At 46.5% G+C, this 20537-nt stretch overlaps 1 protein-coding gene across 1 annotated transcript in view; it reads right to left on the reverse strand.

The window, feature by feature from the left end:
* Nucleotides 1–20537, reverse strand: part of KIF26B (kinesin family member 26B) — a 508250-nt gene that overhangs the window by 18191 nt on the left and 469522 nt on the right. Inside the window, exons 11-12 of the mRNA XM_068986463.1 lie at nucleotides 5299–5461; nucleotides 872–4280 (exon numbers count right to left, since the gene is read on the reverse strand). Of these exons, the coding sequence (XP_068842564.1) occupies nucleotides 872–4280; nucleotides 5299–5461 (3572 nt within the window). The remainder of the gene's footprint in view (nucleotides 1–871; nucleotides 4281–5298; nucleotides 5462–20537) is intronic.

Here is a 20537-nt window from a genome sequence, read left to right on the forward strand (position 1 = left end):
GTGTGTGTGTGTGTGTGTGTGTGTATGAATGTTGGATATTTCAAGCCTGTGGTGGGAGCCTGACTGTTCCACCAGTGTGTGTGGAGGAGGCAGTGGCGTGGAGGAGGGGCTGCCCCCACTGCACCGTCCATGAGACAGTGGGCTTCATTCAACCCCAGAGAACGGGTGCTAGGCTCTGGGGGCCACTGGGTCATAAGGGCAGCTGCTGCTGCTGCTGCTAAGTCACTTCAGTCGTGTCCAACTCTGTGCTACCCCATAGATGGCAGCCCACCAGGCTCCTCTGTCCCTGGGATTCGCCAGGCAAGAATACTGGAGTGGGCTGCCATTCCTTCTCCAATGCATGCATGCATGCTAAGTCACTTCAGTTGTGTGCGACTCTGTGCGGCCCTATGGACAGCAGCCCACCAAGCTCCTCTGTCCACAGGATTCCCTAGGTAAGAATACTAGAGTGGGTTGCCATTTCCTTCTCCACATAACGGTAGCTACAATGACCTGATCCCTTTGAGTGGTTCTAAGCTGCAGTATTCTTGGTCCTTGAGCAGAGACACCAGGTGTCTGGGCCCAGAATGGGGAGATCTCATGCAGGAAGAGGCCTCTTCCCGTCCCCTCCCCCCCCTCCCCCCGCCGCACCCCCACCCCCGACAACCCAGGGCTGGTGAGTGAGGAGCGGTGCCCTGGGGGCCTGCCTTCTCTCTGGGCTGAGACTGACGAGCATCACAGCCTGAAGCCTGAGTGATGCCCTGACAGAAGGTCGGTTTTGACAGTGATGGCTCTGTCCCCAGCAGGTGATAGGTGGCAGGAACAGGGGTGCCTGGGCTCCCATCCCTGCATCCCAGGGCCCACCCAGTGCCCACCAGGTGCCCACGTCTACCTGAGTTGGCGCGCTTCTTTGGGGCTTTGAGGCTGCGGCAGCGCCCGCCCACGGAGCTGCTGTTCTCGCTCATGGAGTCCTGGGTGGACGAAGCACTGCCAGTGGCCTCGCTGTCGCGCATCATGCTCTCATAGCCACTGCTGCCGCCACTGTGGTAGAAGAGCGCCGTCTTGCCCATGGCGGGCGGCAGCTCCCCGCTTAGCACGCTGCTGTTGTCGCTGCCGTGGCCGCTGCTGCAGCGGTGGGGCCGGCGCGGCGGTGTGATCTTGCTGTAGGGCGAGGGTAGCGGGGCGGCGGGCGGCGGGCGCTCGTCGGTGGGTACAGCGCGCTCCTCCGCCTCGGGCCCCGCGCGCCCGGGCGGCCCTCGCCCGCCCGCGCCACCCTGCAGCAGCTCCGAGATGCGCCCGTTCACTGCCCGCAGCGGCAGCTTGGACGCCAGGCCCGAGCCGCGGCTCCGGCTCAGCGACTGGGTGGACCAGGACATGTGCTTCCCGCCGGGGGGCGGCCCGGAGCTCTGGCCCACCGCCTGCGGCAGGGACTTGGTGGAGAAGCTCAGGGTCTTGGTGGTGGATGTGGACAGGCTGCGGGCCTTTGGGCTGGCCAGGAGCAGCTTGCTCACGGCGGAGATCTTGGACTGGCTGGCCTTGGGCGAGGCCCCGGCGGACTGCGTGGGGCCTGGGTTGGTGGGTGAGGCCCCAGCGCTGCGGCCCGGGCTCCTCCCTGTGCGGGGCATTGTGCTGTCCTTGCTCGCGTGCAGCCGGGAGCTCATGGAGGACAGGCTCTCCGCCCTCTCCAGCGAGAGGCATTCGTAGTGGCTGACTGTGGTCCTACCCAGAGAGTTGGTCCGGCTGGCCAGCTGCTCCAGCTTAGCGCTGAAGAGCTTGCTGCTGCTGCTGGCATCCTTCATCTTGCCGCTGGGCTCGTCGGGGAAGCTGGCCAAGAAGGGTGCAGGTTGGTTCAAGGGGCTGCTGGAGCTGCTGCTGCAGGTGCTATGCTGTGGGCTAGCCCGGTTCTTCTGGTCCAGGCTGGACTTCCGGACAGGGGGCAGTGGGGGAGTCCCTTTGGGCCGAGCCAGGACACAGTGCTTGGGGGATGCCACCTTCCTCTCCAGGTTGGCCTTGGAGGGCTGGGTGCTGGAAGCCGAGCCAATGCCGTTGGTCTCCGAGGTGCAATGGTAGAAGAGGCTGTCTAGCTCCTCCTGCCTGCTGGCTTTCTGAAAAGCCCTGGGAAGGCTGCTGGATTTCAGGCTTTTGTTGAGATGCACGGGGCTCTGGGCAGCCACACTGGGCAGGGCCATCTCACAGCCATCCACCACTCTCTTGAAGTTGTCGGCACCTGGGGAGGCAGACACCTCACCGCTACTGTTGCTCAGCCTGTCACTGGGGCTGGCCTTCTTGTCCTGTTCTGCTCTGGCTTCAGGCTTTGGGGGTCCCGTGGCTGTCTCAAACCTACTCCCTTCTTCACTGGGATAAGCATTCTCTTTTTTCACCTCCTCTTCTCGTTTCAGCCAGGGGTCCTCAAATTTCATCTCTTTCTTTGCACCACTTTCCTTGCTCTCCTGGGACTGGGCTGCTTTGGGGACTGAGCTGATGGTGGCCAGGGACGCCTCAGGCTCCTGGACGTTGCGGGGGCTCATGGCGATGCAGGGGTATACTGTAATGTTGGTCTTCATGGGGATGTACCCTTCGCAGTTGCTCAGACTGGCCGTATTAGAGATGGTAACCATGGCCTTGCCCAGGGTGGATATCTTGCAGCCTTTGATGGGGGCTGCCTTGTTGAAGGAGTCTTCCCCCATTTCAGACAAGATGAGCAGGTTGTCGGGGCCTGCCTTGGGCTTCTCCCGGCACACCACAGCAGTGTTCTGGATGCTGCCGACGAACTCTGAGGCCGGAGGCTCTGCCATTGCTTCCCCGTGCCCAAAACACGCCTGTGCTATGAAACTGTGGCACGGCTGCTCGCCGTCACTGCCTGTGCTCATCTCACTCAGCCAGGAGCTGATGGAGGAACGTCTGCTCCCCACCTCCCGGGCCTTCTCGTCCAGGTTCAGCTTTGGGAGGGGCAGGAACTGAGTGATGCTGACCTCGGACACTGGAGCCACATTTGAGTAGCACTCCAGGTCCTCGCTGATGCTGCCGATGATGCTGACGGGCCGGGAGCCTGAGGCCAAGGCCTGCACCGAGCAGTCGCTGTTGAAGCTGATGATACTGGTGGGGCGGCCACTGTCTAGCACCCCGCTGATGGTCAGCTCCTCCACCAGTGTGAACACCAGCTCGTCCTCACCGTTCAGCTCCAGAGGCTGCTGTACTGTCACCATTGTGGTGCTCAGAATCTCCTTCGTGGAATCTGGGGAAGTTGCTGCCTGATGATCGTCCTCCACAGGGGTTTCTGGGAACCCTTCGCTCCCAGTAGACATGGATTTCTTCAAAACCTGGGGGCTCATTCCGACCGGGGGGGTGCGTACCTCGGGCTGCAGCAGGGACTCACTAGACACCATGCCCGAGTCCTTGCTCAAGGTGGGCAGCGGGGCCGGAGAAGGCAGGACCCCCTTCTGGGTGTAGACTTTGCATCTCTGGGAAGGAGAGCTGGCCGGCTTGTACTCTGAGGTCTTGGACAGGCTGGCGATGCCCAGCCTGGGGGAGCCCATGGGCCTGGGCTTGCCTTCCACAAAGCTGCAGGAGTTCAGGCTTTCCCGGCTGCTCCGGAGGCTGGGGCTCTGCGCGAGCTGGGAAGAACTGTGCTGGCTGCTGCTGCCGGGGATGCTCCGGGGTGAGGCAGGGGTGGGGCTGTTGGTGAGTAATGCGGCAGGGACCGGGGAGTGATTCCTCTGCACTTTGGAGGCCGGGGGCTCCGCACTTTCTCTGTCTGTCAGCTGGCTGTCTGAGCCATCATCTTCCTTATCAGACTCACAGAGCGGGCTTGCCCTGGCTGCCAGGCTCAACGGGACACTCTTGCTTGCCTGCTCTGCCCCATACTGGGCTGGCAGCTCTTCAAAGGGAAACTTGCTGGGCTCCTCGCTGCCATCGATGCAATCCAACCTCTCCTGCAGCTCGGCGAAAGTGTTGCACTTCAAGCAGTCCCTTTCCGATTTGCCGGCACTAGCCTCTCCGGCCTCCGTGGACCGGCTGTCACCCCTGGCCTTCTGCAGGGCTGGCACGATAGGGACAAAATCTGGGGGCCCCTCGTTGTCAGTGAGCTCCTTGTCAGAGAGGGCTGTGCCGTTTGGCCCGATATAGATGACTGTGTCGCAAGACTGCTCGCTGCTGGAGGAGTAGTCAGGGTCGCTGGACAGGTGAGGGATGGGGAAGTCTGACTCAACGGCGGCCCTGGCGTGGAAGGGTCTTAGCTGGGTGGGTCTGCGCATTCTGCCTTCCTCACAGGAGCTCTCTCCCCCAGAGGAGCTCGATGTGTACTGTGAGTGAGAGGGAAACAGTTAGTGTGGCGTCATGGGGCAACTGGCCAGGTGACTGGCGGAGGCCATTGGCTCCATGCAGGCCATCCAGACCCCGGGCCATTACCCGGGTGTGCCAGGCCAGGTGCTCCAGCTCTGTATGTCATGCCCTCATACTACTGTGAAGCACACTGGGGAAGCAGAGGCTGCTCATGAAAGGAGGTGACCACCCCAGGTCCCATGTGACCTCCTAAGGACTTGAGGGGGTCACTAGTTTGCACCCCCAAGCCATGTATGACAGTTTGTGCCAGGGGACACTGGTTGGAAAGATGTGCTTTTGACCAAATATATGTGTGTCTATATATATATATATATATATTTCTTATATATATATATATATATAAAGGAGGGAAAAAGCCCCCACAAATCACCAGCTGTCCACAGACCAGACTGACCACAATCATAATGATTTTCTCAGACATTCTTGTCATACCGCCACTGTCCTGGCTTTGCCTCTGCCTGAGAAAATGAGCCCATTGGTTTCATCAACCAGAATCAACCACTGAATTAACAGGACAACACCCCTTGACCGGAAAAAGTGCCTCCTGGGAATGCACGGGAAGTAGGGTCACCTGAGCAAGGAGTAAACTAACAGTCCCCTTTGGGATCAATCAGTTGAAGGACCAAGGTAGGCAAGATACAGACTATGGATATTTCCCATCGCTCTTAAAAAGTTTCACCTCCAAGTCGCAATCGTTTAAACTCTCTAAAGTGAACCAAGCACTCCCCATTAGGAGTCCAGGCTGGATGACTGAGGAAATCACCAGCAGTGGGGGGGTGGGGGGGGGGACGGGACTTCTGTATCGGCCAGAAGGTAGTCCTACCCCGAGGTGGATGCTGAGCCAGGTCTCCGGCAGCCAAGCTCACCAGGCCCCTGGTGCTGGGGGATTAGAAATATTGATTCCACTCTTTCTGACTCAGTTCCAGGGCAGGTCTCCGAAAGCTGCTTCCTCCTCCGCACCCCCAGCAAACCCCTTACCTTCGTTTTCTTTTTCTTCATCCTTAAGACTCGCGAGGCGATCTGGATCGTGGACAGGGTTTCGGCGTAGTTCCCAGCGGCGGCAGAGATATGAGCGATCATGGTGGTGCGGCAGTTCACGTTCCCCAGGGACTCCCGCAGCAGCATGGTGAGCTTGCTTTCTCTGCCAACAAAGTGAATTAAGGCTGCATTAGTGGGCCATGCCTCACTCTGGCTGTCAGGATAGGACTTCGGGCCCCTACATGGCTTGCTGTGGGCAGTGGTTTTTTAATCCCCCTCTTTTTTTTTTAATGTGTACTAATTAACATCATCTTCTACATGAAGTGATTTGCAGTTGGCAGCTGAGCCAGTGCTTCTAACCCCAAGGATGGAAAGCATGCAGAACACCTCCCTTGGCACCACTGTCCTGGCTGTGATGGGATATTCCTGTGTGTCTGTGCATATGACACTGCCCGGAATGAGGCCTGGGAATAGAAATGAGAGGCAGGGATGGGGAGAGAGCAACTCTGTGACCCGTGATTGGGCATGCTGTCTGCACATCGGGGCTTCCTCTGCAAATTTCCACACCAGGCAATCCCTGCCATAAAAAAAGCACTTTCCCAGCTATGAACTTGTATTGAAGAGCTATGTGTTTATAATACAGGGCAAGGTTTCTTTTGCCAAGGAGTTGCACCCACTTTATTGCCATTGTCTCTTAACATATATTTGCACAGAGTAGTGACAAAGGAAAAGGTATTCATATTCCTGATTAAAACCGGGGGCACACAGACATAGACCCAAGCACTTAATCAGCAACAGAAGGCAGAACTTTCTAGAAGGGACTCCTCTAGGGATTTTGCAGGTGCTGTGTGGGGCCAGTGTCCTGAGTAATGAGGCCCAGGAGTTTACAGATGGTATTTCTAGGCTCTTTAAAAAGTGATATGAAGGAACAACTCATGTTTTTTTTTCATTCCTGAACTAGTCTTGACATTCTTTCTGCCTTGCTTTTAAGAGGCTTCTGCTTGCGTCATCATCAACTCTTGCCTCTTAACTGCTGCCAAATGCCATTTTGTCTCTGGAGCCATCCCTGATCCAGAAGTCTGACGGAGCCTCTTTGCTTCCCATGCCTTGTGTTGAGTTTGTTTTGCCAGAGGAGAGGGGTTTGTCCTCAGGTTTTAATCAGGTTGTCAGGGCCTCCCTCGTGGCTCAGATGGTAAAGAATCTGCCTGCAGTGCAGGAGACTCAGGTTTGATCCCTGGGTCAGGAAGATTCCCTGGAGAAGAGATTGGCTACCCACTCCAGTATTCTTGCCTGGAGAGTTCCATGGACAGAGGAGCCTGATGTGCTACAGTCCACGGAGTCACACAGAGTCAGACACGACTGAGTAACTAACACTTTCACTACTTTCAGCAGCCAGCCATTGGCTCCTCCCCCAGCCCCGCCCCCGCCCCGCACCCCAGTCAGCTCTCTGGAGAGAGACTGTCCAGCTCAGGAGACCTGGTTTGACATGCAGGCCCCTGTCAGCAGAGATTAGACCTCAGAGACAGAAAACCACTTCACACGTGACCTGCATTAGACCTTCAGGGAGAAAAGACGTGTAAGAGCAATAGTTTTCCCTTTCCATCTGGGACCAATTAAGGTGTCAGTTCAGAGATACTGGGCTCACTATGGCTCAGTGCCAGTGCAATTTAAAATATATCATAGTTTCCCTTCAAGGAAAACACTCAGTGATAAAAGTGGTGGAACGACAATGCTATGGACTGACTGTTTACATCTCCCCCAAATTCATATGTTGCAACTTAACGTCCCATGTGATAGTATCTGAAGGTTGAACCTTTGGGAGGTGATTAGGTCATGAGGGTGGAGCCCACATGAGTGAAATTTGTACCCTTATACAAAAGACCCTAGAGAGCTTCCTTGTCCCTTCTGCCATGTGAGGGAACGGTGAGAAGATAGCTACCTATGAGCCAGGAGGCAGGGCCCCACCAGGCACAAATCTTCCAACACCTTGATCTCAGATTTCCAGCCTTTAGAACCGTGAGGAATTCACTTAAGTTCCTCTGTCTATGGGATTCTGTTATAGCAGCTTGAACTGACTTGGACAGGAAAGTACGTGGGTATCGAGGAGGAGCCCTCCAGCCCTAGGTCCTAGCTCTGAACATTTATCTTCCTTCAGAATGTCTATCAGGAACATCATAGAAACCTCCAGAGTTGACAACCAGATGGGGAAGTCAAGTCTCATTCCTGGCACACATTTTCAGTACAGACATTGTACATGGACAAGTCTAAGCCTTTGTCTTCCATATGGGAAGTGGGTGATACATCCCATCAGAGTTAAGTTGTGATCATATATGGTTAATTCTTATTAGTCATGACAGTTATTTTTATTACGTCTCCAGGAACACTGAGCTAGTGAATGCTGAGCCATGCCCCTAGGGGAAATATGTGGGTTTATGTTCCTGAGACCCCTGGTCACAATATTTCATCAATTGATCAACACATAACCTTGTTTTATGTGCATATCTATTTAAAGACATCCTAATTTCTATTTCTTATAGATAATGAATTATATGTACTTTCTATATAATAAAACACTAGCTGAGAAGGATTTAACATTTCCTTGACTGGGTAACATGACCATAAATTTCTTTGGCTTTCAGCCTTACAATATTTTCTACTATGCTTTAAAAGAAAAAAAAAACTGGGCATATTATGAATCCACCAATACAGCCCGTTTCCACAGTATCATCATGCGCTTCGATGTTACTTAAGTACTTTCCAGAACTCTGATGCATATACATCAGGGAATTTCCTCTTCCTGGATGTACCATATTGTTGATTCATTAACACTGAACTCACACCAACAGCACTATATCACGCCTAAATGAAGCTTCTCTCACACATGTATTTTTTCTGTAAATCACAGCCTTCTTGCACTAGACAACTGCAGCACTATACCTGGGGGCTACTTTACACAGTGAAATCACCAACAAAAAGCACAGAAATACAAAAAAGTGTCACTAAATAGACTGCAAAAAAGACCCTTTTTTACATGATGAGAGGTGAAACAAGAAGACAAAGCTGTTGGCTTGTCCAGTCTCAGCTGGGAACATGTGCATTGGGTGGCTCAAACTTTTTATCACTAAGCATGTCTGCAAATTACAATAAAACTATGGATTTTGAACATAATTCACAACATAGAATCTGCAAATGATTCTGAGGATCAACTGTACTATGAAGTTCTTAGGGATGAGTCTTGTTCATCAGTTGCTCTGCTGAAGGCACACCCCAGTTATTTATCCACATGGCCCTGTAAAGGCCCCAGGAAAAGATACCAAAGACAAAATAAACAGATATAGCATTGTTGTATCTAACTGTTTGCCCTGTGTGTTTCCACATGATTCCCCCATTCATAAGTCAATCATAGGACAATTTTTATTTTTAAGTCCACATTGTTGGAGGAAGCCAGGGCCTGTGTGTTGCTTGGCAACGAGCATTTTAGCTCTCCTTTGGAAAGCCAGTAAAACTGCCAGCAAGATTGTTTCACATGGGCCTCTCTAGACTCTAAAACATACCTGATGGGAGTGAAAGATGGTGTCTATAAAGTTTTCATTTTTTTCTACCTCATCATGATCCTTTAACTTGGAACAAAGACAATTAAGTCGGGGAGAGAAGGTGAAAGAAGGGACAAACTGTAGGTTTAACTCACTGTCTTTGGCAGGAAAATAAAAAGAGTGGAAAGTTTCTAGGGCAGTGATCAGTTCAAACTCAGTCTGTACCTCTGCATAGATGCCGAGGCAAGAGGAACAGGACAGCACAGGTGCAGAACTGCTGGCCGCCGAGCCCCAGGGCCAGGGTAGGTGAGAACTCAGCCTTGGGGACCCATGCGAGAAGGACAGGTTCGGCGGGACGGGAAGGGACGGGTGACAGAGTAGGCTTGACTGGGGTCTGGGAAGGACCATGCTGCTCTTCTTTCAGACAGTCGTGTTCTATGCACACATATTCCACTTCCCTCCCAGCCCACTGCACATATTTTTTAAAACAAAATTTTTTAAAATGTCTTGCTTTTCAAAATAAGTCAACCTTTTATTAGCCATAGCAAGAGAACACTAAAAAAAAAAATAGCATAATGAGTAAATTTTCATTAATTTTATAAGAACATGACAGAGCACGTAGTACTCTAGGACACGAGCTGACACACTGAGGCCCGCCAGCCCAATCCAAGCCCCTGCCTGTTTTTGTAAATAAAGTTTTATTGAGACATGGCCACACCAATTTGTTAACAGATTGTCTCTGGCTGTTTTCACACGACAACAGCAGAGGTGAATAGTCATGACAGAGTCCATATATTTGCTATCTGGTCTTTTACAGAAAAAGTCCATTGACCCCTGCTCTAAAGTATTGACAAAGGGTGGTTTCATTTTAGACAGTGCCAAAAAGTTATCAACAAGAACACAGAGGTATGTCTTAATTTCCTTGTGTACGTGCTCCGTCGCTTCAGTCACGTCCAACTCTTTGTGACCCTATGGACTATAGCCCGTCAGGCTCTTCTGTAGATGGGATTCTCCAGGCAAGAATACAGGAGTGGGCTGCCATTTCCTTCCTATTCAACAATCTCTTTCTGACTTGACAGTTGTCTGTGTTGTCTTTCTGTCAGTTCATCTGTCTTTCTTTCAGATGTTTCCTGAAGGGAGAGCTTGTAAAATCAGCAGCATGGAAACAGGCAGAGGAACAAGGGCTGGTTTTAGAAATCACTCAAGCACCAGGACACAGTCATCAGCGACTGCCCCGTTCACTTCCTATGTGATACAGAAGCAGAGGCTATCCTTCTCAAGAGCCTATGAAGCTGCTCACCCTCCAACTCATTAAGTTGTGAATGTCTACAGTGGCTCACTCAAATAACATTTTGATGAATGTGGACCCTCAGGAGGCCATCCTGCAGACTCTGAGGATGTGCAGAGCAGAGGCCCTAGAGCCTACCACCCAGTAAGGGAGACACACATGTAAACACATGTTATTTGACTTTGCTGGTGGTCCAGTGGTTAAGGATCCACCTGCCAACGCAGGGGACATAGGTTCGATCCCTGGTCTGGGAAGATTCCACTTGCCACAGAGCAACTAAGCCTGTGCTCCCTAATTACTGAGGCTGCATGCTGTAGCTACTGAAGCCCAGGAGCCTAGAGTTTATGCTCCACATAAGAGAAGTCACTGAAATGAGAAGCCTGTGCACTGCAACTCTCTAGAGTAATCCCCACAACTAGAGAAAGCCTGAGAGCAGCAATGAAGACCCAGCATAGCCAAAAATAAATAAAATTAAAAAAACCAACTCATTATCATACCATCCATTAAAGCCAATGACAGAAGAGCAATCTAAAACAGCACATGACAAAGAAAGACCCTCAAGACTGGGAGCGTCCCCACCATCACTGTAACTGCCTGATGGCTGGGAACACCCGGACTTCAATTGGTATAGCACAGTTCTCTCCTTGGCTGAGATTCTCCTACATGGCCCAGCATCCAGGGATATATTTGCTTGAGGCTCCCCCTGAACCCAACAGAACTCTAAATTTCTTTCTGAAAGGACAATCTGGAATCTCAAGATCATTGTTCACTAACCCTGAGAATTGGGAAACTGTCCCAACTGGTAAGTTGGTACAGGGCCTCCAGAGTCACACATTTACAATGTTGGCCAGGTAATTTCATAAGAAAATAGATGTTCCTTTCATGACAGCTGTTAAATATATTTCTTCCCCAGAAAGGAGGTGAAGAACTCTGGACATGGGAAGAAAGGTATCTACTGACCATGTTCTTTTGAAGAGTAGTGAGCTCTAAATCACCAAGTTGAGCAACTCAAATACAGCACCCTGGATGGGCCAGCCCTTCTTCAAGGCCTTATTCTTGTGGGAGAGCACCATAAATGTCCACTTACAGACATGGATCTGTTTTTAAAAAATATTCCTCCTTCAATGCAAACACAATGAGGGCACAGAAAAAAGCAAAGTGACTTATATTAATTCCTAATGAAACGAAAGGAAAGGAACTTAGTTAATCTTGAAAATTAATCTCCAGAACAATGTGCAATTGAAAGATTCCTGTGGGCAGCAGACATAAAAATCACAAACACATACACACATGTGACCTCCCAGACATACACACAGGCATGCTCTTTTTTAGAAAAAGGAGACAGTGCTTGTTTATTTTTAAGCAATACATCATTGGCATTGAAGAACAGAAACCATACACACAGAATTCTTATAGATGTCAGATCAAGATAACAACCAGTGTTTATATGCCAGGAAAATTCCGGTATCCCTCATGTTGTTAAGGATATGAACTCTGAACTCCCATTTTCTACCCATTTTACCTGTAAACTGCCAGAATGTATTGCAGAGCCCCAAACAGAGCTTGAGATGAGGGCAAGCGATCCCAAGGATGGATCCAGCTCCAAGATTCTAATCTCCCAGCCTTAGACCCCAAACACCAGGCCCCTGCAGCTACCCACTGACCACCAGGGAAGAGGAAAGAAAATAAGAAGAAAGAACAGAAAGGAAAAGAAGGACCAGAGATAGGCTAAAGTCATGAACTTGGCCTAGTTTCTGGCTCCACTATAGCCTCTCTCCCACTGACCCTGCCTCCTTCCCATTCACATCCTATTGGTCTGTGAACATCCTTTTCTACTATTGTCTGAAGAGTTACCAGTGTCCCCCTGAGACCAGCTCAAGTATTGAGGACAAGTGTCCCAAGACACCAGGACCTATAACCCAGTGCTCCTGGCCCAGGTGGTCCACATCTGAGTGGTTCTTTCTCTCTCACTAGAAACAGTGTTCATTGTGCAGAGGGTAGACTGAGTCACCAGGCCCCCAGGTGAGGGCAACTCTCATGCCTCTGCTTGTCTTTACTTGTGAGACTACTGGGCTGTGATGCTGAAACACATATGTCCACAAGGGAAAAACCACTTCACTTGAGTTTATTTCTCTGTAAGGGATGGGTGGTCCCCTGTTCGGGGTTGCTTCACAGACATTTACATGTTTGGGAGAAGACTTCACACGCCTTTTTGCACGGGAAGCTGTCTGCTCCGCAGGAACGGCCATTTCTCGGCAATGTTCCCCTCAAGGATGCCAACACTTTAGAGCACGAATTTTCCAGTTTCTGGTACTACAGAACAGCCCAAAGCTTAGTACAGGCCAAGCTATCCTACTGGCATACCCAAAAGGAATTCATGAAGTTAAAGGGCTTTTGACTCAGTTTCAGATATTACTCCATTTGTAGTGCAAACGGTGTGAGCAGGTCTGTGCTGTGGGATGCTAAAAACAAGAGTGCATAATCCTGGCAACCCTGATAGAGAAACATGGTTCTCAGGTCTTCCAATGAGGGTGACTTTGGCTTTCAGAATAAACCATTGGCTAGAATAGCTGCCTGCATCCGGCATGTGTGTTTGAGGTGCTTCTGCCAGCACTGGCATGCAGCAGTGTGCGAGATGGTGAGACCGCTCATCAGAGGAGAGCTTAGAAGAGGACCATGTGGAGAACCACCCACTGCCAACTGAAGGACCAGCCTTTGTGATCCAGCCAATATGCTGCCTGGTATGAGTTCATGCCTTACCTAACCTGAAACCATCTGTTGGTGGAGGTGCTAAGAGTGGTCACAGTTAGCCTAACTGATCTCTCATAGAGCTCTTTATTAAATACTATAGAATTCTATATTAAATACTATAGAACAGTGCCAGATTTTATTTTCTTGAGCTCCAAAATCACTGTGTGTGGTGACTGCATATTGTGCATGTATAGACGGTGACAGCCATGAAATTAAAAGCTGCTTGCTCCTTGGAAGAAAAGCTATGACAACCCTAGACAGCATATTAAAAAGCAGAGACAGCACTTTGCCGACAAAGGTCCACCTAGTCAAAGCTATAGTTTTTCCAGTAGTCAAGTACCAGTGTGAGAGTTGGACCATAAAGAAGGCTGAGCACTGAAGAAGTGATATTTTCTTTTTTTTTCTTTAATTTACTTTATTTGGAGGCTAATTACTTTACAATATTGTGGTGGTTTTTGCCATACATTCACATGAATCAGCCATGTGTGTACATGTGTTCCCCATCCTGACCCTCCCTCCCACTTCTCTCCCCATCCCATCCCTCATGGTCATCCCAGTGCACCAGCCCTGAGCACCCTGCCTCATGCATCGAACCTGGACTGGCAATCTATTTCACATATGATGGTATATATGTTTCAATGCTATTCTCTCAAATCATCCCACCCTTGCCTTCTCCCACAGAGTCCAAAAGTCTTCTTTACATCTGTGTCTCTTTTGCTGTCTCACATAAAGGGTCATTATTACCATCTTTCTAAATTCCATATATATGCATTAATATACTGTATTGGTGTTTTTCTTTCTGACTTACTTCACTCTGTATAATAGGCTCCACTTTCATCTACCTCATTAGAACTGATTCAAATGCATTCTTTTTAATGGCTGAGTAATATTCCATTGTGTATATGTACCACAGCTTTCTTATCCATTTGTCTGCCAATGGACATCTAGGTTGCTTCCATGTCCTGGCTATTGCAAACAGTGTTGCAATAAACATTGGGCTACACGTGTCTCTTTCAATTCTGGTTTCCTCAGTGTGTATGCCCAGCAGTGGGATTGCTGGGTTGTACGGCAGTTCTATTTCCAGTTTTTTAAGGAATCTCCACACTGTTCTCCATAGTGGCTGTACTAGTTTGCATTCCCACCAACAGTGTAAGAGGGTTCCTTTTCTCGACACTCTTTCCAGCATTTATTGTTTGTAGACTTTTTGATAGCAGCCATTCTGACTGGCGTGAGATGGTACCTCATTGTGGTTTTGATTTGCATTTCTCTGATAATGATGTTGTGCATCTTTTCATGTGTTTGTTAGCCATCTGCATGTCTTCTTCAGAGAAATGTCTGTTTAGTTCTTTGGCCCATTTTTTTATTAGGTCACTTATTTTTCTGGAATTGAGCTACAGGAGTTGCTTGTATGTTTTTGAGATTAATTCTTTGTCAGTTGCTTCATTTGCTATTATTTTTTCCTGTTCTGAAGGCTGTCTTTTCACCTTGCTTATAGTTTCCTTTGTTGTGCAAAAGCTTTTAAGTTTAATTAGGTCCCATTTATTTTTGCTTTTACTTCCACTATTCTGGGAGGTGGGTCATAGAGGATCCTGCTATGATTTACATCAGAGAGTGTTTGGCCTATGTTTTCCTCTAGGGGTTTTATAGTTTCTGGTCTTACATTTAGATCTTTAATCCATTTTGGGTTTATTTTTGTGTGCGGTGTTAGAAAGTGTTCTAGTTTCATTCTTTTACAGGTGGTTGACTAGTTTTTCCAGCACTACTTGTTAAAGAGATTGTCTTTTCTCCATTGTATATTCTTGCCTCCTTTGTCAAAGATAAGGTGTCCATATGTGTGTGGATTTATCTCTGGGCTTTCTATTTTGTTCCATTGATCTTTGTGCCAGTACCATACTGTCTTGATGACTGTGGCTTTGTAGTAGAGCCTGAAGTCAGGCAGGTTGATTCCTCCAGTTCCATTCTTCTTTCTCAAGAGTGCTTTGGCTATTCAAAGTTTCTTGTATTTCCATATGTACTGTGAAATTATTTGTTCTAGTTCTCTGAAAAATACCATTGGTAGCTTGATAGAGATTGCATTGAATCTATATGGGAATTTGTGTGGTATACTCATTTTCACTATATTGCTTCTTCTGATCCATGAACGTGGTATATTTCTCCATCTATTTGTGTCATCTTTGATTTCTTTCATCAGTGTTTTATAGTTTTATATATATAGGTCTTTTATTTCTTTAGGTAGATTTATTCCTAAGTATTGTATTCTTCTCATTGCAATGGTGAATGGATTTGTTTCCTTCTCTTTCTGTTTTCTCATTGTTAGTGTATAGGAATGCAAGGGATTTCTGTGTGTTAATTTTATATCCTGCAACTTTACTATATTCATTGATTAGCTCTGGTAATTTTCTGGTGGAGTCTTTAGGGTTGCAGAACCTCTCCTTTATGTAGACGATCATGTCATCTGCAAACAGTGAGAGTTTTACTTCTTTCCCAATCTGGACTCCTTTTATTTATTTTTCTTCTGAGTGCTGTGACTAAAACTTCCAAAACTTTTTTGAATAGTAGTGGTGAGAGTGGGCATCCTTGTCTTGTTCCTGACTCTAGGGGAAATGCTTTCAATTTTTCACCATTGAGGATAATGCTTGCTGTGGGTTTATCATATATAGTTTTTATTATGTTGAGGTAAGTTCTTTCTATGCCTGCTTTCTGGAGGCTTTTTATCATAAATGGATGTTGAATTTTGTCAAAGGCTTTCTCTGCATCTATTGAGATAATCATATGGTTTTTATCTTTCAATTTGTTAATGTGGTATATCACATTGATTGATTTGTGAATATTGAAGAATCCTTGCATCCCTGGGATAAAGCCCACTTGGTCATGATGTATGATATTTTTAATATGTTGTTGGATTCCATTTGCTAGAATTTTGTTAAGGATTTTTGCATCTATGTTCATCAGTGATCTTAGCCTGTAGTTTTCTTTTTTTGTGGCATCTTTGTCATGTTTTGGTATTAGGGTGATGGTGGCCTCATAGAATGAGTTTGGAAGTTTACCTTCCTCTGCAATTTTCTGGAAGAGTTTGAGTAGGATAGGTGTTAGCACTTCTCTAAATTTTTGGTAGAATTCAGCTGTGAAGCCATCTGGTCCTGGGCTTTTGTTTGTTGGAAGATTATTGATTACAGTTTCCATTTCTGTGCTTGTGATGGGTCTGTTAAGATTTTCTATTTCTTCCTGGTTCAGTTTTGGAAAGTTGTACTTTTCTAAGAATTTGTCCATTTCTTCCACATTGTCCATTTTATTGGCATATAGTTGCTGATAGTACTCTCTTATGATGCTTTGTATTTCTGTGTTGTCCGTTGTAATCTCTCCATTTTCATTTCTAATTTTGTTGATTTGATTCTTCTCCCTCTTTTTCTTGATGAGTCTGGCTAATGGTTTGTTTATTTTTTTTATCTTCTCAAAGAACCAGCTTTTAGCTTTGTTGATTTTGGCTATGGTCTCCTTTGTTTCTTTTGCATTTATTTCTGCACTAATTTTATGATACTTTCGAATTGTATTGCTGGAGAAGACTTTTGAGAGTCCCTTGGACAGCAAGGAGATCAAACCAGTCAATCCTAAAGAAAATCAACCCTGAATATTCACTAGAAGGACTGATGCTGAAGCTGAAGCTCCAATACTTTGACCACCTGATGCAAATAGCTGACTCACTGGAAAAGAACCTGATGCTGGGAAAGACTGAGGGAAGGAGGATAAGGGGCAGACAGAGGATGAGATGGTTGGATGGCACCACTGACTCAATGGCCATGAGTCTGAGCAAACTCTGGGAGATAGTGAAGGACAGGGAAGCCTGGTATGCTGCAGTTCATGAGTTTGCAAAGAGTCAGACACAATTTGGTGACTGAGCAAGAGCAAAGACAACATCAACATAGAACTCTTAGCACAAACAGCACCATTTGGGGATGTCTGTGATGCAGGGAGAGATGTGTTCTTCCCATTGCCATCCTGGTTAGCCAGGGCTGGCACCATGGTGGCTCAACAGCTTTGGTGACTGTGCCCAGTGAGAGGCAGGAGAGCAGTGATCATGCCCAAACAGGGCTATTCCAGGTGAAGCAGTAGTTGTCCCCAGCAGGGGGCTACGTGACGAGCATTCATGAGAGCTCCCTGAGGTACGTCAAAAATGATCTGGGTAGAAAGACAGTTTATATACACTGGAGGGTTTACATTGTAGGTATGGATTAAGGTCAAGGAAATTAGAGTTATGACTTTAGTCTTCTACCCTTATACACATAGGAAGATGAAATCTAAGGAATTTGGGCTGCATGAATCCATTTGATCCTGGATATCAGTATTCTGTTTATCTGAATAAGATAAAATTCACATTAATTCAGCCCACTCCATGACAAAGACCAGCTGTAAACAGGGAACAGGCTCAGAATCTTTCAAAAGAAGTCTATAATGTAACTTGAATTTAGAGTTAACAGAAGGTTTCAAGTTAAAATCCTAACTTATCTGCTTCAATCTCACTTAATGAGATATATTTGCAATTTCTGAAGTGGCTATAAAATATAGGTTCACATATAAATTAAATGTGTTTCATGAAAACTTTCTTACTTTATTCTTTTGCTTAACAATTCATTCCTTCTTATCTAGAACAAGAAAAAGACTTCCATCCTGGTCTAGTCATTGATCACTCAGTTAGTAGAATCCGAATTACTCTAGATATTCTAAATCTAAGTTCTGCTCAGGAAAACATACATTCATTTCAAGACTGTAGCACTCGGGTATGGCATAAGACATTTTAAAGGTAATTCATGTAATAAGAACACAATTTAGAAAACTCACTAATTCTAGGATACAAGGTTGAAAAATAGATACAAACTTCCAGTTATAAATTAAGTAAGCTTTGTGGATGTAATATACAGCATGGTGACTATAACTAGTAATAATACTGCATTGCATATTTGAAAGTTGCTAAGACAGTAGACTGAGACTTCCCTGGTGGCTCAGAAGTAAAGAATCCACCTGCAATGCAGGAGACCTGGGTTCGATCCCTGAGTTGGGAAGATCCCCTGGAGAAGGAAATGGCAACCCATGCCAGTATTCTTGCCTGGGAAATCCCAGGAACAGAGAAGCCTGGCAGGCTACAGTCCATGGAGTCTCAGAAGAGTCAGACATGACTTAGTGACTAAACAACAACCAGAGAGAAGATATTAAAAGTTCTTATCACAAGAAAAAAATATTTTGTAACTTATGATGGTGGACATTAACTGGACTTATTATGGTGATCATTTTGAATTATATACAAATATTGAATCATTGTGTTGTATACCTGTTGTATTGTCACCTTGCTTATTTAACTTATATGCAGAGCATATCATGCAAAATGCTGGACTGGATGAGGCACAAGCTGGAATCAAGATTGCGGGAAGAGATATCAATAACCTCAGATATGCAGATGACACTACCCATAAAGCAGAAAGCGAAGAGGAACTAAGGAGCCTCCTAATGAAAATGAGATAGAATAATGAAAAAGCTGACTTAAAACTCAGCATTCAAAAAATGAAGATCATGCCACTTCACAGCAAATAGATGGGGAAACAATGGAAACAGTGACAGACTATTTTCTTGGGCTCCAGTATCACTGCAGATGGTGACTGCAGCCATGAAACTAAAAGACGCTTGCTCCTTGTAAGAAAAGCTGTGACCAACCTAGACAGCATATTAAAAAGCAGAGACATTATTTTGCCAACAAAAGTTGGTCTAGTCAAAGTTATGGTTTTTATAGTAGTTATGTATGGATGTGAGAGTTGGACCATAAAGAAGGTTGAGTGCCGAAGAATTGATGCATTTGAACTGTGGTGTTGGAGAAGACTCTTGAGAGTCCCTTGGACTGCAAGGAGATCAAACCAGTCAATCCTAAAGGAAATCAGTCCTGAATATTTATTGGAAGGACTGATGCTGAAGCTCCAATGTTCTGGCCACTTGATACGAAGAACTGACTCATTGGAAAATACCCTGAAGCTGGGAAAGATTGAAAGCAGGAGAAGAAGGGGACAACAGAGGATGAGATGTTTGGATGGCACACTGACTCGATGGACATGAGTTTGAGCAAGCCCTGGGAGTTGGTGGTGGACAGGGAAGCCTGGTGTGCTGCAGTCCATGGGGTCGCAGAGTTGGATGCAACTAAGCGACCGAACTGACTGATACCTGAAACTAATATAATGCTATGTAACTTACACTTCAATAAAAATTCTTAATTGAGAATAAAAGGAAAAAATAGAAAAATAATTTTAGAACCATAGAGTATTAGAGCTGAAAAGATTCTTAAAGGTCATTTTATTTCTTAATAAGAGGACTGCCACTATTATAGGTGACCTGCTTACTGCCAGAATATTTTTAATGACTGAAAACTTCAAGGCAGCCTGGGTAATATTTTTAAATAGCCTCAATTATTAGAAAGTTCTCTCTTATACTGAACTTATATCTTTTTTATATTTCTAACCCACAGACATTCAACTCTATTTCCAAGGGGCACCCAGGGTAAGAATCATCTTTTTGTGCACACTAGCCCTTTACATTTTAAAAGACACTTATCATGTCCTTAAATGTTCTCTTGCTTGGGAGTAGTCCATGTTCCTTCTACTGCTCCTCAAGTATTTGGTTGGTCATCCAAGCTCATACTAAGCCCTCCTCTACTTACCACATAATTTAGTACTTCCTCTTCACTCAGACTTGTCTTGATTCCTATGCAATAAAGAATATGGCCTCGCCCAAAGAGATCTAGCTTTAACCTCAGCTTCTGGGAAGTAATCTGTATTATATCTGCTGGGACTATCTCTGTGGAGAGTGGGGACTGGTCACACTAGATCATAGGGCCACACCCAATAGTCTTAAAGTGGGAGCTGGCCATGCCTGGAAGATCAATCATGTGATTTACTTCAGGGGCCTTGCGTCACATGGTATCAGTCAACTTAGAGACCAAATTCAGCCAGGCTGGAAATTAATCCATCATGTCTTTGCAATGAAGCCCCGGGAAAAACTGCATACCAAAACTCAGTGCATATTGTCACACATTGACAACTGGGAGGGTAACACATTCTGTCTCCACAGGGGGAGACAATGGAGGCTTCATGTTTGGAACCTCTCTCTCCCCAGACTCTGCCCTCTGCATTTCTTCCTTTGTATGCTTTTAATCTGTATCCTCTATAACAAGATGTAGCCGTGAGTACTTTCAGGGAGTCTTTGAGTCCTTCTAGTGAATTACCAGACCTGGAGGTGATTTTGGGAACCCTCTAAATATGCAGTTGGTGTCAGAAGTGAGAGTAGTCTTTTCTGGACTCTTCCTCTAATTTTGTAGTTGGACCCTAACTCCTTACAGTTGGTGTCAGTAGTCTTGGGCAGACTTGGCAATTCAAGGACTGTGTCCTCAAACCTCACAGTTTGGTCAATGCCAGGTAGCTCTTTTCAACAGGATCCCAAGACCATCGAGGGTAGGAGTTAAGCTTTCAATTTGATCTTTCTTTTTATTTCAACCTTTCTTCACAGTAATTCAAACAATGTTTATGACTTATTAGCTCCAGGACAGAAGGGAAAGAGCCTATATTTATTTTTACTTAGTTTAGCATAACCAAGAGCTAGGAATGTCATCACTTTGTTGAAAAACAAAAAACAAT

The sequence above is a fragment of the Capricornis sumatraensis genome, chromosome 14 (assembly GCF_032405125.1).
Source record: "Capricornis sumatraensis isolate serow.1 chromosome 14, serow.2, whole genome shotgun sequence".
In the NCBI taxonomy this organism is placed as follows: domain Eukaryota; kingdom Metazoa; phylum Chordata; class Mammalia; order Artiodactyla; family Bovidae; genus Capricornis; species Capricornis sumatraensis.